This window comes from Typopeltis vanoorti, chromosome 19 (genome assembly GCF_054136105.1).
Source record: "Typopeltis vanoorti isolate ZY-2024b chromosome 19, IOZ_Tvanoo_1.0, whole genome shotgun sequence".
NCBI classification, from domain to species: domain Eukaryota; kingdom Metazoa; phylum Arthropoda; class Arachnida; order Uropygi; family Thelyphonidae; genus Typopeltis; species Typopeltis vanoorti.
The window spans coordinates 80,898,809-80,914,038 of NC_143567.1; the positions used below are offsets into that span (position 1 = coordinate 80,898,809).

The following is a 15,230-nucleotide window of genomic DNA, read 5'->3' on the forward strand; positions in this document are numbered from 1 at the left end:
ATAAAACATTTAGAAAATAAATAAATAATACAATAATGCATCAGCTTTACTATATACAGTTACGTAGCATGTAGGGTTTTAGTGTAATTACAGTACCATTGATCATATCCATACTCTTAGTCAAATTTTAGAAAATCAAGCATATATAGTAAACCTCTCTTTTTGCCTTTGTGAACCTCTCTTTTTTTAAAAAAAAAGCATTTAATTCCATTAAAACCTCACTATCCTAGAATCAGGGTATGATTCTAGGATAGTGAGGTTTTAGAAATCAGTTCTAGAGAAGATTGAAATCAATATATATATATATATATATATATATATATATATTGATTTCTATTATTATTATTAGAATGCTAGTTTACTCGATTTGTTATCATATTTGTTAAATTTTAATGACTAAATGCAGAGGATTTAAAATCTGAACTTTAATAGAACATGACTACTTTCATCAGAAACTAGTTACTCTTCCAACTAACTGGAATATTGCCTTTTGAAGATATCTTTCATTCATCCAAAAGCCATCCAACCTACTTATATCCTTTTATTTCTTCTATTTGTCTATCTTTGATTTTTATGATTTTTATCAGATAAAAGACACTAGTCATGTTCTATTAAAGTTCTGATTTTAAATCCTCAGCGTTTAGCCATTAAAATTTAACATATATATATATATATATATATATATATATATATATATATATATATATATATATTTGTTAAATATATACATTCATGCCACCTCTATCATTAAAGTACATCAGAAAAGTGAAAAAGTTTTATGACATAGGGTAAGACAGGAAGATACAATATCTCCAAGATTTTACGTTGACCTTAGAGGATAATTTTTATGAATTAAATTGGAAAAACCAAAGAGTTAAAATTAATGGAATGATTCTGACTCATCTTTGTTTTGTTCTGTTGGAAGAAGATCTAGAAATAAAATTGAGGAAATTATTCATCCAGTCAAATTGGGTTGAAGATAATTTAAACAAAACCGATATAATGATGAAATAACAGTTTTAACACCAAAAAATTATACAAGATGGAGAAGTGAAGAGAGTAGATTTATAATGTTTATCTGATACAAATCATAAAAATCAAAGATAGACAAATAGAAGAAATAAAAGGATATAACTAGGTTGGATGGTTTTTGGGTGAATGAAAGATATTTTCAAAAGGCAATATTCCAGTTAGTTGGAAGAGTAACTTTTAAACCAGCATGTCTTACCAACATGTTGTAGGCCTGGATAACTGAGTAGTTAACATAGTCTGAGGGTTTGAATTCACCATGGCCATGGATGTTTGTGATAGTTGAATTTCATTGCCCAGCATGAATCCACTGCTTTATTGGAGGCCTAAAACAAGTTTCATGTGTGGTCTCTGGAGTTGGATTTCTGAATTATGTAAAAAAAAAACAATAATCATTGTTATTTTTATAATAATAAAACAAAATAAAAAAATAGAAAAAATTCACTAGTCCACCTGCAATACCAATGTACCAGTTTATAACCTTTTGTGGCTTGGAGTCACATAAAAAAAATGTACATACAGTAGTGAAACCTGGAATGAAAACTAAAAATATGATTTACAAATTGAAAGTTACCCGAACTTAATGGAAATGAATATGCTCAGTGTGACACTTAGAGATAGGATATCCATCATTATTAATAGGAATGTGGAGACATATGGATGGTAGTAGGTAAAGGGGAAGACCAAAAAGAGATATCAAGATGGAATTATTAGACTTGCTGGAATGTGATGATGAGAAAAGAAAAACTGAAAAGCAAATGGAATGGAGAAAATTGGGAGTGAACTTTATCCAGCAGTGGACTTATCCAGGTTGAAAAAGGAGGAGGAAATGTTGTTATGATCACCATGGTTGAGGTCACAACTAATACAATAGTAAATCAGATATCTCTCTGAGAAGTAAAGAAAGCCTATCATCAAATTATAGACCTATCTGTGTGCCAGGTGTTGTGGTTAAGTTGTTGGAGAAGTTTGTGAGAACTAGGATCCAGAATTAGGTGACAACAATGGTATTATCTTTGATGGACAGCATGGATTTGCTAAAGGGGGTCATGTTTTAGTAATCTCCTTACATATTACAATAAGGTGACTGCTTCCTTAGACAGAGAAGAGGGAAACACAGTAATATTCTTAGATTTTGCAAAGGCTTTGATAGATTACTGCATGATAAGTTGATAGTCAAACTAGAGTGGATGGGGTTGGATATTAGATTAGTGCACTGGATTGGAGACTGGCTATCTGATAGGTATCAGCAAGTTGTGTATGGGGGAGCAATATCCAGGAAGAGGAAAGTTATTAGTGGTGTGCTTCAGGGGTCTGTTTTAGGGCCATTACTGTTTAACTTGTATATTAATGATATTGGCAAAGATTTCGATGAAGATATTCAATTGTTTGTAGATGATGCAAAGTTGAGACAAACCATGAAGAGTAGAGAAGATGTTGTGGTCTTACAAGAAGACTTGAATAAATTGAGTGATTTAGCATGGGAATGGGGATGCAAGTTCAGTATTGCAAATATGGGATGCAGAATTTATGCTTGGTGAGGATATATTGTCGGAGGTGGAGGAAATAAGAGATCTTGCAGTGATAGTGGATAGGGATCAGAAATTTATAGGACACATTGCCAAAATTGTGAAGACATCGCAAAGACTTCTGGGAATGATGTGGAGAACACTGACTTGTAGAAGTAGAGAGATTCTTGTTCCATTGTATAAGGCTTTGATTAGGTCACACATGAACTACTGTGCCCAAATTTGGTCACTTGGTTTTCAGAAGGACGAAGAGATGTTGGAAAAGGTCCAGAGGTGACTAAGGTAGTTTCTGACCTCTATAATGTTGAATATGAGGAAAGATTGAGAAGATGCAATTTACAGAGTCTGGTGGATAAAAGAAAGAGGAGAGATATGATAGAGACTTACAAGTTAGTATGGGGATGTTATAGGATCAGCATTGGAGAGGTTCTACAGAAAACAGTGGGAGATCAGGGGAGAATCAGAGGTCATCCCTGGAAACTGTATAAAGAGGGTGTGAGCAGGGGAATGAGAAGCAGTTTTTTTACATGCAGAGTTGTGAATGATTGGAATGCCTTTCCTAAGAGTGTGGTCTGCAGAGAATTTGAGTGTGTTTAAAGCACGGTATATGATGAGCTGTGTGTGTATGATAAAAGGACCTCCTAGATGAGTCTTTGACTCCATGGGATCTTGGGTAATAATAATAATAATAATATATGAACTACTTCTGCCTTTATCTGATAATTTAATAGATTGTGGTTTATTTTTAGAGAAGGCAAGACTGATTCCTGGTGGATAATGTTGAAATCATGCAGTTTAGCTCTTCATAGCGTTTATAGTATGTCAATGTGATTTTTGTTTAGCTGCCTCTGATAGAAGTTAACACAAATCTTGATCAATATTGAGCACAAATTCTATCACTCAAATATTTTATACCATAACAATTTAATCATCCTTAGGAAGAATGCTAGGTTTCATCTAGAGCATCGGTTCCCAACTGGTGGTACGTGCTGATCTGTTCAGATGTACACGAAAAATAATCAGTAATGGTGGAAAAACAAGTAAAGTAAAATATTTTACATTAAGATAGCACTAAACAAAAGTGTCAGTATTAAAGACAAGGGGTAGAATTTATAGAAATGGGTTTAAAAGAGTACACAAGTGGAAAAAGGTTGAGAACCATTGATCTAGAGAGAGAAAAAGAAAGTGTGTGTGTGTGTGTATGTGTGTGTGTGTGTGTGCGTGCGTGCATGCATGCATGCTTGCGCACATGCGTGTATTTGCAAGTTGAATCAGCTTTCAGGTTTGACTGCTGGTTAGAAGTCATTATTTTGTAGATTTAATGGAATTAATGCATTTCTATGAATGTGGAATGAAATGAAAAATGTATTAATTCCATTAATACATTGAAAAGCTTTTAAAAAGGCATTAAAAAACACATTCTTCTAATTAGCATTTAATATGTGCACTCACTCACTCACTCACTCACTCACACACACACACACACAAATTTGCATGGTGAAATCATGTAGAAAGCAAAGCAGAACAATAGATTAAGTGGAAACTTCAACTTTTGAGGTAACTGAACTATCCAGCCTCTTGCAAATGATGTTTGGATTTAGAAAATATATATCCTTTGTTAAGGATATGTTTTGTTACCAAAATGCCTTCTGCAACTAGCTAGTTATCTTTTACTGTGGAAAGAGATTTCAGGTACTTGCACTTGCTTTGCTAGTATGCAGCCATCAACCCATTAAAAAATTAGCTCTTAACTGTCCTTTAACCCAGAGCTTTGATCAGTTCTTTCAGATATCTCTGAAGTAAAAAAATAAACAAGAAAAAATATTTGTTATTAAAAGTAGTTTTGTAGTCTCTACAGTTTTCTATAGTGTGAGAGAGTTGACTATATCCTTTTTATCAAAAAAATAAAATAAAAACCAAACAAACAAACAAGATATATATATATATATATATATATATATATATATATATATATATATATATATATATATATATATATATATATATATATATATATTAGGATAACCAAGCAATTTTATATGCTTGGTTATTTTAGCTCCTAATCCCAAGTGTGCAAACAATTAAGTTTGCGCCTGAAACAAAGTTCAAGTCTAAAGATGGTACAACACCAGGGCAGCTCATTGTAAAGGTGGTTAAAGCTTTGATCACTATTCTTAGTATTTTCCCATAATGTAAAGCACATCTCACTAGAAGATGTATACTGCAATGCATTATGGGTGGGGTCACTACCCAGACCGGTTTCGACCTTTTTTGAGGTCTCCTCAGTGAGTAGCTAGACCCTAAATACCAAGGTTTTAGTAATACAAAGCCTTATCAACTTTAATTATATAAGTTGCAACAAGGTGTATTAAGTTTTAATAAAAATCTCTGGAGGAGATATTGATGGGAATAAATTTTTAACTTGGGTATATTGTATATTAGGATAACCAAGCAATTTTATATGCTTGGTTATTTTAGCTCCTAATCCCAAGTGTGCAAACAATTAAGTTTGCGCCTGAAACAAAGTTCAAGTCTAAAGATGGTACAACACCAGGGCAGCTCATTGTAAAGGGTAATTGTAATTTGCGCCTGAAACTTTGTTTCAGGCGCAAACTTAATTGTTTGCACACTTGGGATTAGGAGCTAAAATAACCAAGCATATAAAATTGCTTGGTTATCCTAATATACAATATACCCAAGTTAAAAATTTATTCCCATCAATATCTCCTCCAGAGATTTTTATTAAAACTTAATACACCTTGTTGCAACTTATATAATTAAAGTTGATAAGGCTTTGTATTACTAAAACCTTGGTATTTAGGGTCTAGCTACTCACTGAGGAGACCTCAAAAAAGGTCGAAACCGGTCTGGGTAGTGACCCCACCCATAATGCATTGCAGTATACATCTTCTAGTGAGATGTGCTTTACATTATGGGAAAATACTAAGAATAGTGATCAAAGCTTTAACCACCTTTACAATGAGCTGCCCTGGTGTTGTACCATCTTTAGACTTGAACTTTGTTTCAGGCGCAAACTTAATTGTTTGCACACTTGGGATTAGGAGCTAAAATAACCAAGCATATAAAATTGCTTGGTTATCCTAATATACAATATACCCAAGTTAAAAATTTATTCCCATATATATATATATATATATATATATATATATATTTTTTCAGTTAAGAGTCATATATGTGGAATTGCAGGGTTGGTATGACAAACTGAGGAGATTGCTTGGAATAATGCCATTGCATTAGAAACTACAAGATTGATGTTGATAGAGTATCTTCTTCTTCTTCTTCTTGAGTATTCTGCAATTCAGCAGGTTCTTCTTTTAGTAGCAGAAACTTTCCTATCACTCTCTTCTGAGCCTTATCTTTCAAGGTTCTGTACCTGTCTCCATTCAGCATGTCATCTGGCATTGTTTTCCTTACTCTTCCTCTGGATCTTTTTCCATCTATTTTTCTTTCGATGACATCTCTGATAATTCCATTCCCTCTCAGAATATGTCCAATCCAGTTTCCCTTGCTTCTTTTTATCCTCCTTAACAGACTTCTTTCTTCTTCTACTCTTTTTAAGACCTCTTCATTAGTTATTTTATCTGTCCATTTGATTTTTCCATCCTTCTTCAAATTCACATTTCAAAGCTTTCCAAAATCTTAATTTCTTCTTTCTTCAATGTCCAAGTTTCAACTGCATAGAGGGCAACACTCCACATATAACATTTTATTAGTCTTTTCTTTAGGTTTCTATCCATTTTACTTCTGAATAAATTCCATGTTTTATTAAAGGCATCTCTTCCCATCGTTATTCTTGCTTTTATGTCACTTTTACATCTTCCATCATTGCTAATAACACGTCCTAGATATTTAAATGTCTCTACTGGATTCAATTTTTCCCCATTTATTCTAATATCCATATTTGCCTCTTTCCTTGCTATTTTCATTACCTTTGTTTTTCTGATGTTGATTTTCATTCCATAATTGATACAGGATTCCAGTAAACCTGTTCAACAGATGTTGTAGTCCTGTTTCAGTATTTGATAGTAATGCCTTGTCAATTTTATCCTGCTCAAGACTAAATAGTGATCGCTTCCAATTTCAAATCCTCTGTATGCTCTGGTGTCCTGCACCTGGGAGAAAACATCACTATCAACAATAACATAGTCAATGAGACTTTTCTTATTCCTTGCTTCTTCTCTCCATGTGAATTTGTACACATTTTTATGTTGGAACATGGTGTTAGTAATAACCAGTCCATGCCCTGAGCAGAAATCCAACAGGTATTTGCCATTATTAGCTTTGCTCTTTTCTCCAAATTTTCCTGAAATATTTTTGTATGTCTGACAATCATTTCCTACTCTGCTATTCAGATCCCCAACAAGGATCAACTTTTCCTTTTTCATTGTGTCAGTTGCTTTTTCTAAAGCAACTGACACAATGAAATATCAAAAAATCAAAAAACACAACTGAACATCAAAAAATTCCTCCACTTCTTCCTTAGTAGAACCTTCTGTGGGACCATAGGCACAAATAAGTCTCATTGTCCAGTTCCCCATTCTCATATTTGCCCACATCACTCTACTTGAGACTGCCTGCCATTCAAGAAGATTAGCCTCATATTTAGTGTTGAATACTATGGCTACTCCTTATTTTCCTTGATTTTCATTGCCTGAATATAACATTTTGTATTTATTGCTCAGAAAGATCTCACCGGTTTTTGTCTTTTTTGTTCCAGTTACCCCTATTATGTCAATCTGGTACTTATCTAATTCCTCAGCTAGCTCCATTTCTTTGCCATTCAGGCTTCTTATGTTGATAGTACTGATCTTTAACTCTGGTGATGTTGAGTTGGGGTGTGTTTTCAGATTTGTTCCAGTAACTGACTTTTCGCTGTTCACCCTGGTTCCCTGGCGAAAACAACGGGGGCCTTGTTTAACCGAGAAATGCCCCAGCCGGCATGAAATTTTGTCATGTGGTACCATCATGTTTTATTTTGGTTAATTTTTATTAACTAATAAGAATACAATTTGGTCGGCTAAATTCCAAATTGCCAGCCCATTGTCGTTCATTCAGTATCCAGGTAGATACCCAACAGGGTGCATCACGAGAAGGTGAGGATTGTACATTAGGTCAGAAGCCCTGGTCGGTTCTCTGCATTTCTTTAAAGGCTATGTTGAGGTCTCCTCTCAGTTATACAGCTTTGACCCTTAAGCACCCCACACTAGAAAAATTGCTTACATTTTTTAAAAGTGTTTGATATTATCAATAGTAAATGAATTATATTTAAACTTTACAAATTAACCCTCACAAAATGGATAAATGGTTAAAAATATTTCCTTCAAAGAAACCGCAAATGGAAGATAATTATGATAGTACTTCTACATCAGATGAACAACAAGGAAAAAATAGGATTGATTCTTCTATTCAGACAAGTTCGTTATCAGTCAAATTAAGTGATAAAAACGTTAATCTGAAAATTAACAAAACCTTGCCCAAGAAATTTTGAAAATATCAAGAAAACTACTTGAAATGACGATTTACATCGACGATGGTCAACAATGAACCTCGTCCTACATGTGTATTGTGTCATGAGACGCTATGTAATGGAAGTATGAAACCATCATTATTAGTAAGATACTTAAAAACTTAACATCCTGAACATAAACACAAATCTTTACAATACTTTGAACGATGTTTGAAGGCATGTAATTCTCAATCCAACAACTTAAATTAACCATAAATATTTGGTGGCATTCTCTTGAGGTTGCATTCTTAATTGCACCAAAAAACCAAAAGCCACACACCATTGGGGAAACACTTGGACTCCCAACCGCCATAAAAATGGTAGAAATAATCCATGGAAAAGAATATGCAGATAAACTAAAACGTATTCCCTTATCAGCAAATACTATTGGTAGATGTATAGAAATCATTGCAGATAATTTAAAGAAGCAACTATTAAAACAAATGATTCAATGTGGGAAAATTTGCTTTACAGCTTGATGAAAGCACAGATGTTGCCAACATATCTCAGTTATTGGTATTTACTAGATATTATTTTAATAATGAATTACACGAAGAACTAATTTTTTGGGAGGCACTTCAGGAAAGATGTACAGGGAAAGATATCTTCTCAACTGTAAATAACTTTTTTTTTAAAAACAATATTTTGTTGGAAAACTGTTTAAGCATCACTAGCAATGGAGCAGATGCTTTGATTGGTACAAAGAAAGGATTCAAAGGAAAAGTAACCGAAATAGCAGCACATGTCAAATTCATTCATTGTATTATCCACTGGCAAGTGGCAAAAAAAATGTGCAGCCTGATATACACAAAATACTGCAGGATGTTATCAATATAGTTAATTTTATAAAAACGAGGCCTTTGAATCGGAAAATATTTACTGTACTATGTCAAGAGATGGGCAGTATCCACAAAAATCTTCTATACCACACGGAGGTTCGTTGGTTATCTCGAGGAAAAGTGCTTAAGAGAGAGTTGTAGAACTAAAAGATGAGTTACGCATTTTACTACTGAATGAAGATAAGAAATTTGCAGATCTTTTCAATGACGATAAGTGGCTATTAATGCTATGCTACCTAGCTGATATTTTTGAAAAAGTAAACATGCTTAATTTGTCTCTTCAAGGAAAAGGTAACATTTTAACAATGAATGAGAAAATAACTGCATTTCGAAAGAAAATGGTGCTGTGGAGAGAGAAATTTGAAAAGGGATAGATAAATCAGATAAAGATGGAAACATTAGAAATGTTTCCATCTTTATCTGATTTCGTTACAGAAAATAATGTAAATGTAAAACAAACAAAAAGTCTAATATCTGCACATTTAAAAAGTTTAGAGACATATTTTTGTAACTTATTCACAGATCTTCCTGGCGAAGAATTTCTTGTAGAAAATGTAAAAATTGACCACCTTCTGATTATTTTTCAAAAGCAATTAATTGACATTAGATGCAACACAACTTTGAAAAACGAATTTCAACAGAAATCTCTTTACAATTGGTGGATGGGACTGAAGTCTGAGTATAGCAATTTAGTAAACGCAGCAAATGATGCACTCCTACCATTTGGTTCTACTTATTTATATGAGGTATGTATCATTTTCTCCAATGACAGGTATTAAAACCAAATATCGAAATAAATTAAACTTGGAACCAGACCTTTGTATCGCAGTATCAGAAGCCATCAAACGAAAATTTCAAGAAATTATGAAAGAAATTGCAAGGCCATTGTTCACATTAAATATTGTAATACGTATGTTTGTAAGCTGTTAATAATAAAAGTAATGTGTAAAAATATCTAGCATTTTCAATTATTATATGATGATACAAGGCATATTTCCTCTTTATAATATTTATTACAATAGATTTTTTCTCAATCAATTGGGGTATGCACTGTTTATTTTTTCTGTCTTGGGGGTATGCGATCAAAAAAGTTTGGAGATCACTGGTGTAGAGTGGTTCTTGGGGGTTCAAATGAATGCTCATTATATGAAACATAATTTTATGTTTCAGAGTTGCTGAGGAAGAAATTGCTGCACGTGAACCAACTGGAGTTTCAAGCAGGTCAAATTTTGTAGGGTATAATCCATTCTTAGAGGTAAAAATGTTTAACTCTTATTTATAGTATGTAAGCAGAAAAATGTTAATATTCAGTTGTTGTTTTTTTACTTGACAAATGTTTTTACAATAATTTTTATTATTTAAATGCATGCCTAATACTGTAAGCAAGGTTATGAATTAAATATGTACCCTTGGATTTCTGTGCTACTTGGTTGGAAAAGAAATCAAGATGTCATACATGGATTCAAAACCCATGTGTAATATCTTAACTTTTAAAAGTAAGTCTAAGTGAAAAAAAAAAAATTAGCCTGAGTCAATAAGTTTTTGAGGCTGAGGGTTCAATCCTGTCATAGGCTTAAGACAAGGTATGAAGCCGATGCTTGTGATTATGTTTAGTTGGGAGATGAATTTCACCACTTTGTGTGATAGCACTGCCCAGGTAAGTGCTTGAAGGGCTTGACAGAGCTTTGTGTTTAGTCTTAATGAGATTTCTGGATTATTATTATTGTTATTATTAGACCTCCAGGGAATCAATAACTCACAGAGGGAAACCATACATCACCCACATCAGCTTCATGCCCTCTCTTAAATTCATTCATCCAGATGCACTCTCTACTTCAACAGGCAGACTGTTTCATTCCACTCATGGTTCTATGAAAAAAATCTAGTTCCATCCTTTTCTTAACTGCACACAAACTTAACTTCCATGGATGCCCCCTTATCCTCTCTACACCTTCCATATAATAAATAATATCATCAATCAATATTCATTTAAAAGTAGATATTAACTGATGAAATTATTTTACACTTGGTTATAATATAAATTACAGATGCCAAGAAATTATATTCATGGTTTCATCCTTTACCCAAGCTCAACCAAACAAAGTTTGCACGTGAAGTAACTTCACACTGGGCTACTTGTATATGGAGCTAATGACTTCACATCAGTTGCCTTAGTATCCCGTAATGCAAAGCACATATCCTTGTGGACAAGTATAATGCTATAAATTATGGGAAGGGCCACTACCCTCCCAAACCAGTTTTGACCTTTATTTAGGTCTCATCAGTAGGAGCCATAACCAAAGAAGTCATACCAAGGTTGAAGTAATGCATAAGTCATATTTCCATATATAAGTAGTCAAAAGGTGTCACACCTTATTACTAAAAATACTCTGGATTAGAGATAGATGTTGAAAGTTTTTTCACTTGGTTATACAGGTAACCATCGTATAACGCGGTACTTATACAATGCGGTTTCGATATAACGTGGCCTACAAATTGTAGTAACCCTTATTCAACGTGGTACTTATACAACTCAGTTTCGATATAACACGTATAAAGTGTTTATTGTTGAAAATTGTCTTTGTTTGCTGCCAGGAAAATGCATCAAAAATCATAAGTGTGTTAATCTCAAGCTGAGTACTTTATTTTCAGGTGAGTTACATACGTAATTAATATGTAATGCTTTTTTTATGTAAAACAAATTATTTTTATAGTAATGGCCACTTAGAGGGCTTTTGCGATATGGTTGAAAATGAAATTAGTGAATTAATTGATGGAGAAATAGATTTAAATTAGAAGGAAGTGGTTCACTTAAGAGATGGTTAAGAATTTCCCCTGCCATTTGGTCATCAAACCAAATGGCGGGGGAAATTCTGCTGAAGATTCTGATTGTAATGAATCCTTTAAAGAATTCCGTTTAAAGAAATTAGTAGAAGGATTGGAGTTGACAAGAAAGTTAGGAAGTTATTTTATGGATAATGATCCCTCAATGGAGCACTCTGGAAAATTCATGAGACAATTGGATATTTGTTCAGCTCCATATTATGAACTCAATAAAAAATTGCAGCATGGTGGTAAGCAAGGTCTTATTACTGACTTCTTGATAACTAAACCAGCCAAAGTATGCAATGAGAATTATACAAATGATGTCTAAGAGATTTCAAGTGATGAAGATGTCTGGCCACTCATAAATAAAGAACATGTATAAAATGTTCATTTTGAAAACAGTGATGACGATTAAAATTGCACTTTATTTTATTTTGCCTAAAACATTTATGCCTTATGAGCAATGAAGTTTATGTACAATTTGTAATTTTATAAGTTCATACTATGTATTTGTTTCATAATTTATATGTTTTCTAAACTTACATGAATTACCTGAATTAAATAAAATATATTTTGCTGAGTATATCGTTATTGTTTATATAATTTTTAAAAAAATACGATTTCGAAACATAACCCTACCTTTTCTATGTGGTCCGAGTCTCGCATATCGCAATTCATATAACGTGACATTTCTATGGAACCTAACATCCGCATTATATGAGGGTTACCTGTACTTATAAATTAAAGATGCCAAGAAATGCTTCATCCTTTATCCAAGTGTAAACAAAAAATGTTGGCCCATGAAGTAACTTCACAACTGGGCTACTTCTATATGGAGGATAATGACTTGACATCAACCTTGGTATCATTTATGGGGCTGGCTCCCATTCATGAGACCTCAATAAAGGATAACTAAACCAGTCAAAATCGGTCTGGGTAATGGCCCTACCATTCTTTCTTGTTTATTCGTGTTATCATAAATAGAATTTAGCTTGATGTAGTTTATAAATATTTTTTTTCCATTAGAGGTCATGCCAGTAGAATAACTTGTGATCAATTCATTGTTTCTCTAGCTTACTGTATGTAATGTAACTTAGCTTGTCCTTTTATATTTGTATATGCTCCAGATGATGATCTTAATATGAAGATCGAAACATCGGGATATTAAAAGAGTTATTTATAACACGGTTGTAAAGTTCATAATTTTTAAATGAATGCTGATCACCGTGTAACACTAAAAGAAAGGATTGATAAAATATACATTAGAAGATAGGTAACAAAATGACTATTTACATATTATAAGTATATATATATTACAGAGAAAGAAAGATTTTCCTTTCAGATATACAATAGAAAATGCAATAAATGAATCAACATTACAGTTCTGGTAATACCCACTATATATATATATATATATATATATATATATATATTTTTTTTTTTTTTTTTAAATTCAACTTGATAAATTATACATAGGAAGATAGGCAACAAAAGGGGAATTGTTTACATATTATAAGAATATATATTACAGAGAAAAAAAAAAGGATTTTCGTTTCAGATATACAATTGAAAGGAGGCAAAGGATACACAACTAAAAAGACAGGATTTGTCTTTTTAGTTATAGTCAATCTTATATTACAGTTCAATATCACTTTTAGTTATTTTTCAGATGAAGTATTTCATCGTCGGCAATCCAGAACAGGTTATCAGTTCGATTCCATTCCTCTGAATTTTGCGATAGTTCTTGTTTCTTTGTAATAATCAAGTTCCAGTGAAAGTCTGCTTTGTAGTTTCCGATGTAGGCTACACATGAGGGTTTGTTCCGATTCAGTGGTGGATGGATGCTGCTTATTTCTTGTGTGTTTTAGGTAGAAACTGTAAATAACGGCCTTTGGACAGATGAAGAGGAAATTGCATATTCTGTGTCTGTTCTCTTGGCTGTGTGGACTAAATTCCAGTAGTCTTCTTGGCTGTGTGTGTAGTTACAAGTGCTAGAGGCAGTATTAAGAGCATAGGTGATCATCGCTTTGTTAGCAAGACAGGTTAGATATGTGTGTTCCAAGGTACCTGAAACTTCACAGAATAGACACAGATCCATTTTCTAAGTTGAAATTTGTAGAGCTTAGAAGGGGGTTGGCAAGATGTTATGCCATAGTCTCCACTATTTGTCAGAATCTAGTTTGGCATACTTTGATTTATATGGAAGATCCCACTGAAAACTGGGTGGTATGTACAGCTTTGTGGATGAGAGGGTTAAGGATGAATATACGAAGGGTGAACTTGGAGGCACTGACATGAGGAAATGGTATATTTTCTTGTAGTTGGAGGAAAGAATTGGAAGTGAGGCTTCAGATTGTACAAGATGAAATATCAGCTCCTCCGAGCAGTTTCTAGAAGGTATATGGATTCCCTGAGATGTAGCGATATCTGGATACGCTTTTATAATAGCAGCTTGCATCTGTTGATATTGCTTTTCAGTTTTTCGATTTTTCAGTGGTAGGCATATGAATGTTTTCCACTTTAGAGTGTGGATCAGGAGGTTCCCTATGATTCTTATTCCTTCCCAGTTCCATGTAGGCAAAATCAAGGGTTGGCCAGTTGCGAGACTTGTTTTGTTTCTGTTCGAAAATACAGGTTCCGATCCATTATATAGATAGATATATAGATATAAACTAAAATAAAAAAATTCTTAATCCATTCACAATACGAATGTGTATTGTGAGTGGGTTTATAATTTTCATGGGTGGAAGTGGTATAAAATAATCATTAAAAAAAACTGGATATATGTGATTAGTGTTACAGAACTGTAATTTTAATAGAATTTTCAGTAGAACTATATAATTTGTAATAAATATTCCAAAATTCAAAGTATTATATGAAAAGCAGAGAAGGATACTGGCTAATTAGTTCAAAAATGATGTTTTTCGTTAAACCATATGAACTATAAAAATGTAAATTACCGACATAAGGAAACCTATAGCACTTTCATACTTTTTTTATTTCATGCATGATAACAACAGTGCCATATGTGGGCAAGTGATTAAAGAAAAAGAAGTAATCTGTTAACATGTTTGTTGACAGTTGTACTCACTGGGATAAGTAGTGTGCAGAAGGCTGTTCAAAGAATGGAGGCAGGTGGAATGAAACAAAATTATTATCATTATTATCATTATTATTATCAACACCCCACCTCCATGGATCAGAGACTCATCGTGGGAGGTACTCACTATTGCATAAAATTCTCATCCAACCGTGTCTTAAACCGATTCAATGTGTCCACATCCACAACACACTCAGGCAATGCATTCCACTCACCAACCACCCTCCATGCAAAGAACCTGCTTCTCACTCCTTTGCTCACACTCTCCGTATACAGTTTCCAGCAATGGCCTTTTGTTCTACTTCCCTCTCCAATTCTATGAAAAATTTCTTCCATGTCTACCTGATAACAATCCCTGACCAGTTTATGTCTCAATCATA

At 33.3% G+C, this 15,230-nt stretch overlaps 1 protein-coding gene across 1 annotated transcript in view; it reads left to right on the forward strand.

Annotated features, from left to right (window-relative positions):
• Positions 1–15,230, forward strand: part of LOC150096287 (uncharacterized) — a 438,969-nt gene that overhangs the window by 172,916 nt on the left and 250,823 nt on the right. Inside the window, exon 5 of the mRNA XM_090409023.1 lies at positions 10,095–10,179. Within this exon, the coding sequence (XP_090265149.1) occupies positions 10,095–10,179 (85 nt within the window). The remainder of the gene's footprint in view (positions 1–10,094; positions 10,180–15,230) is intronic.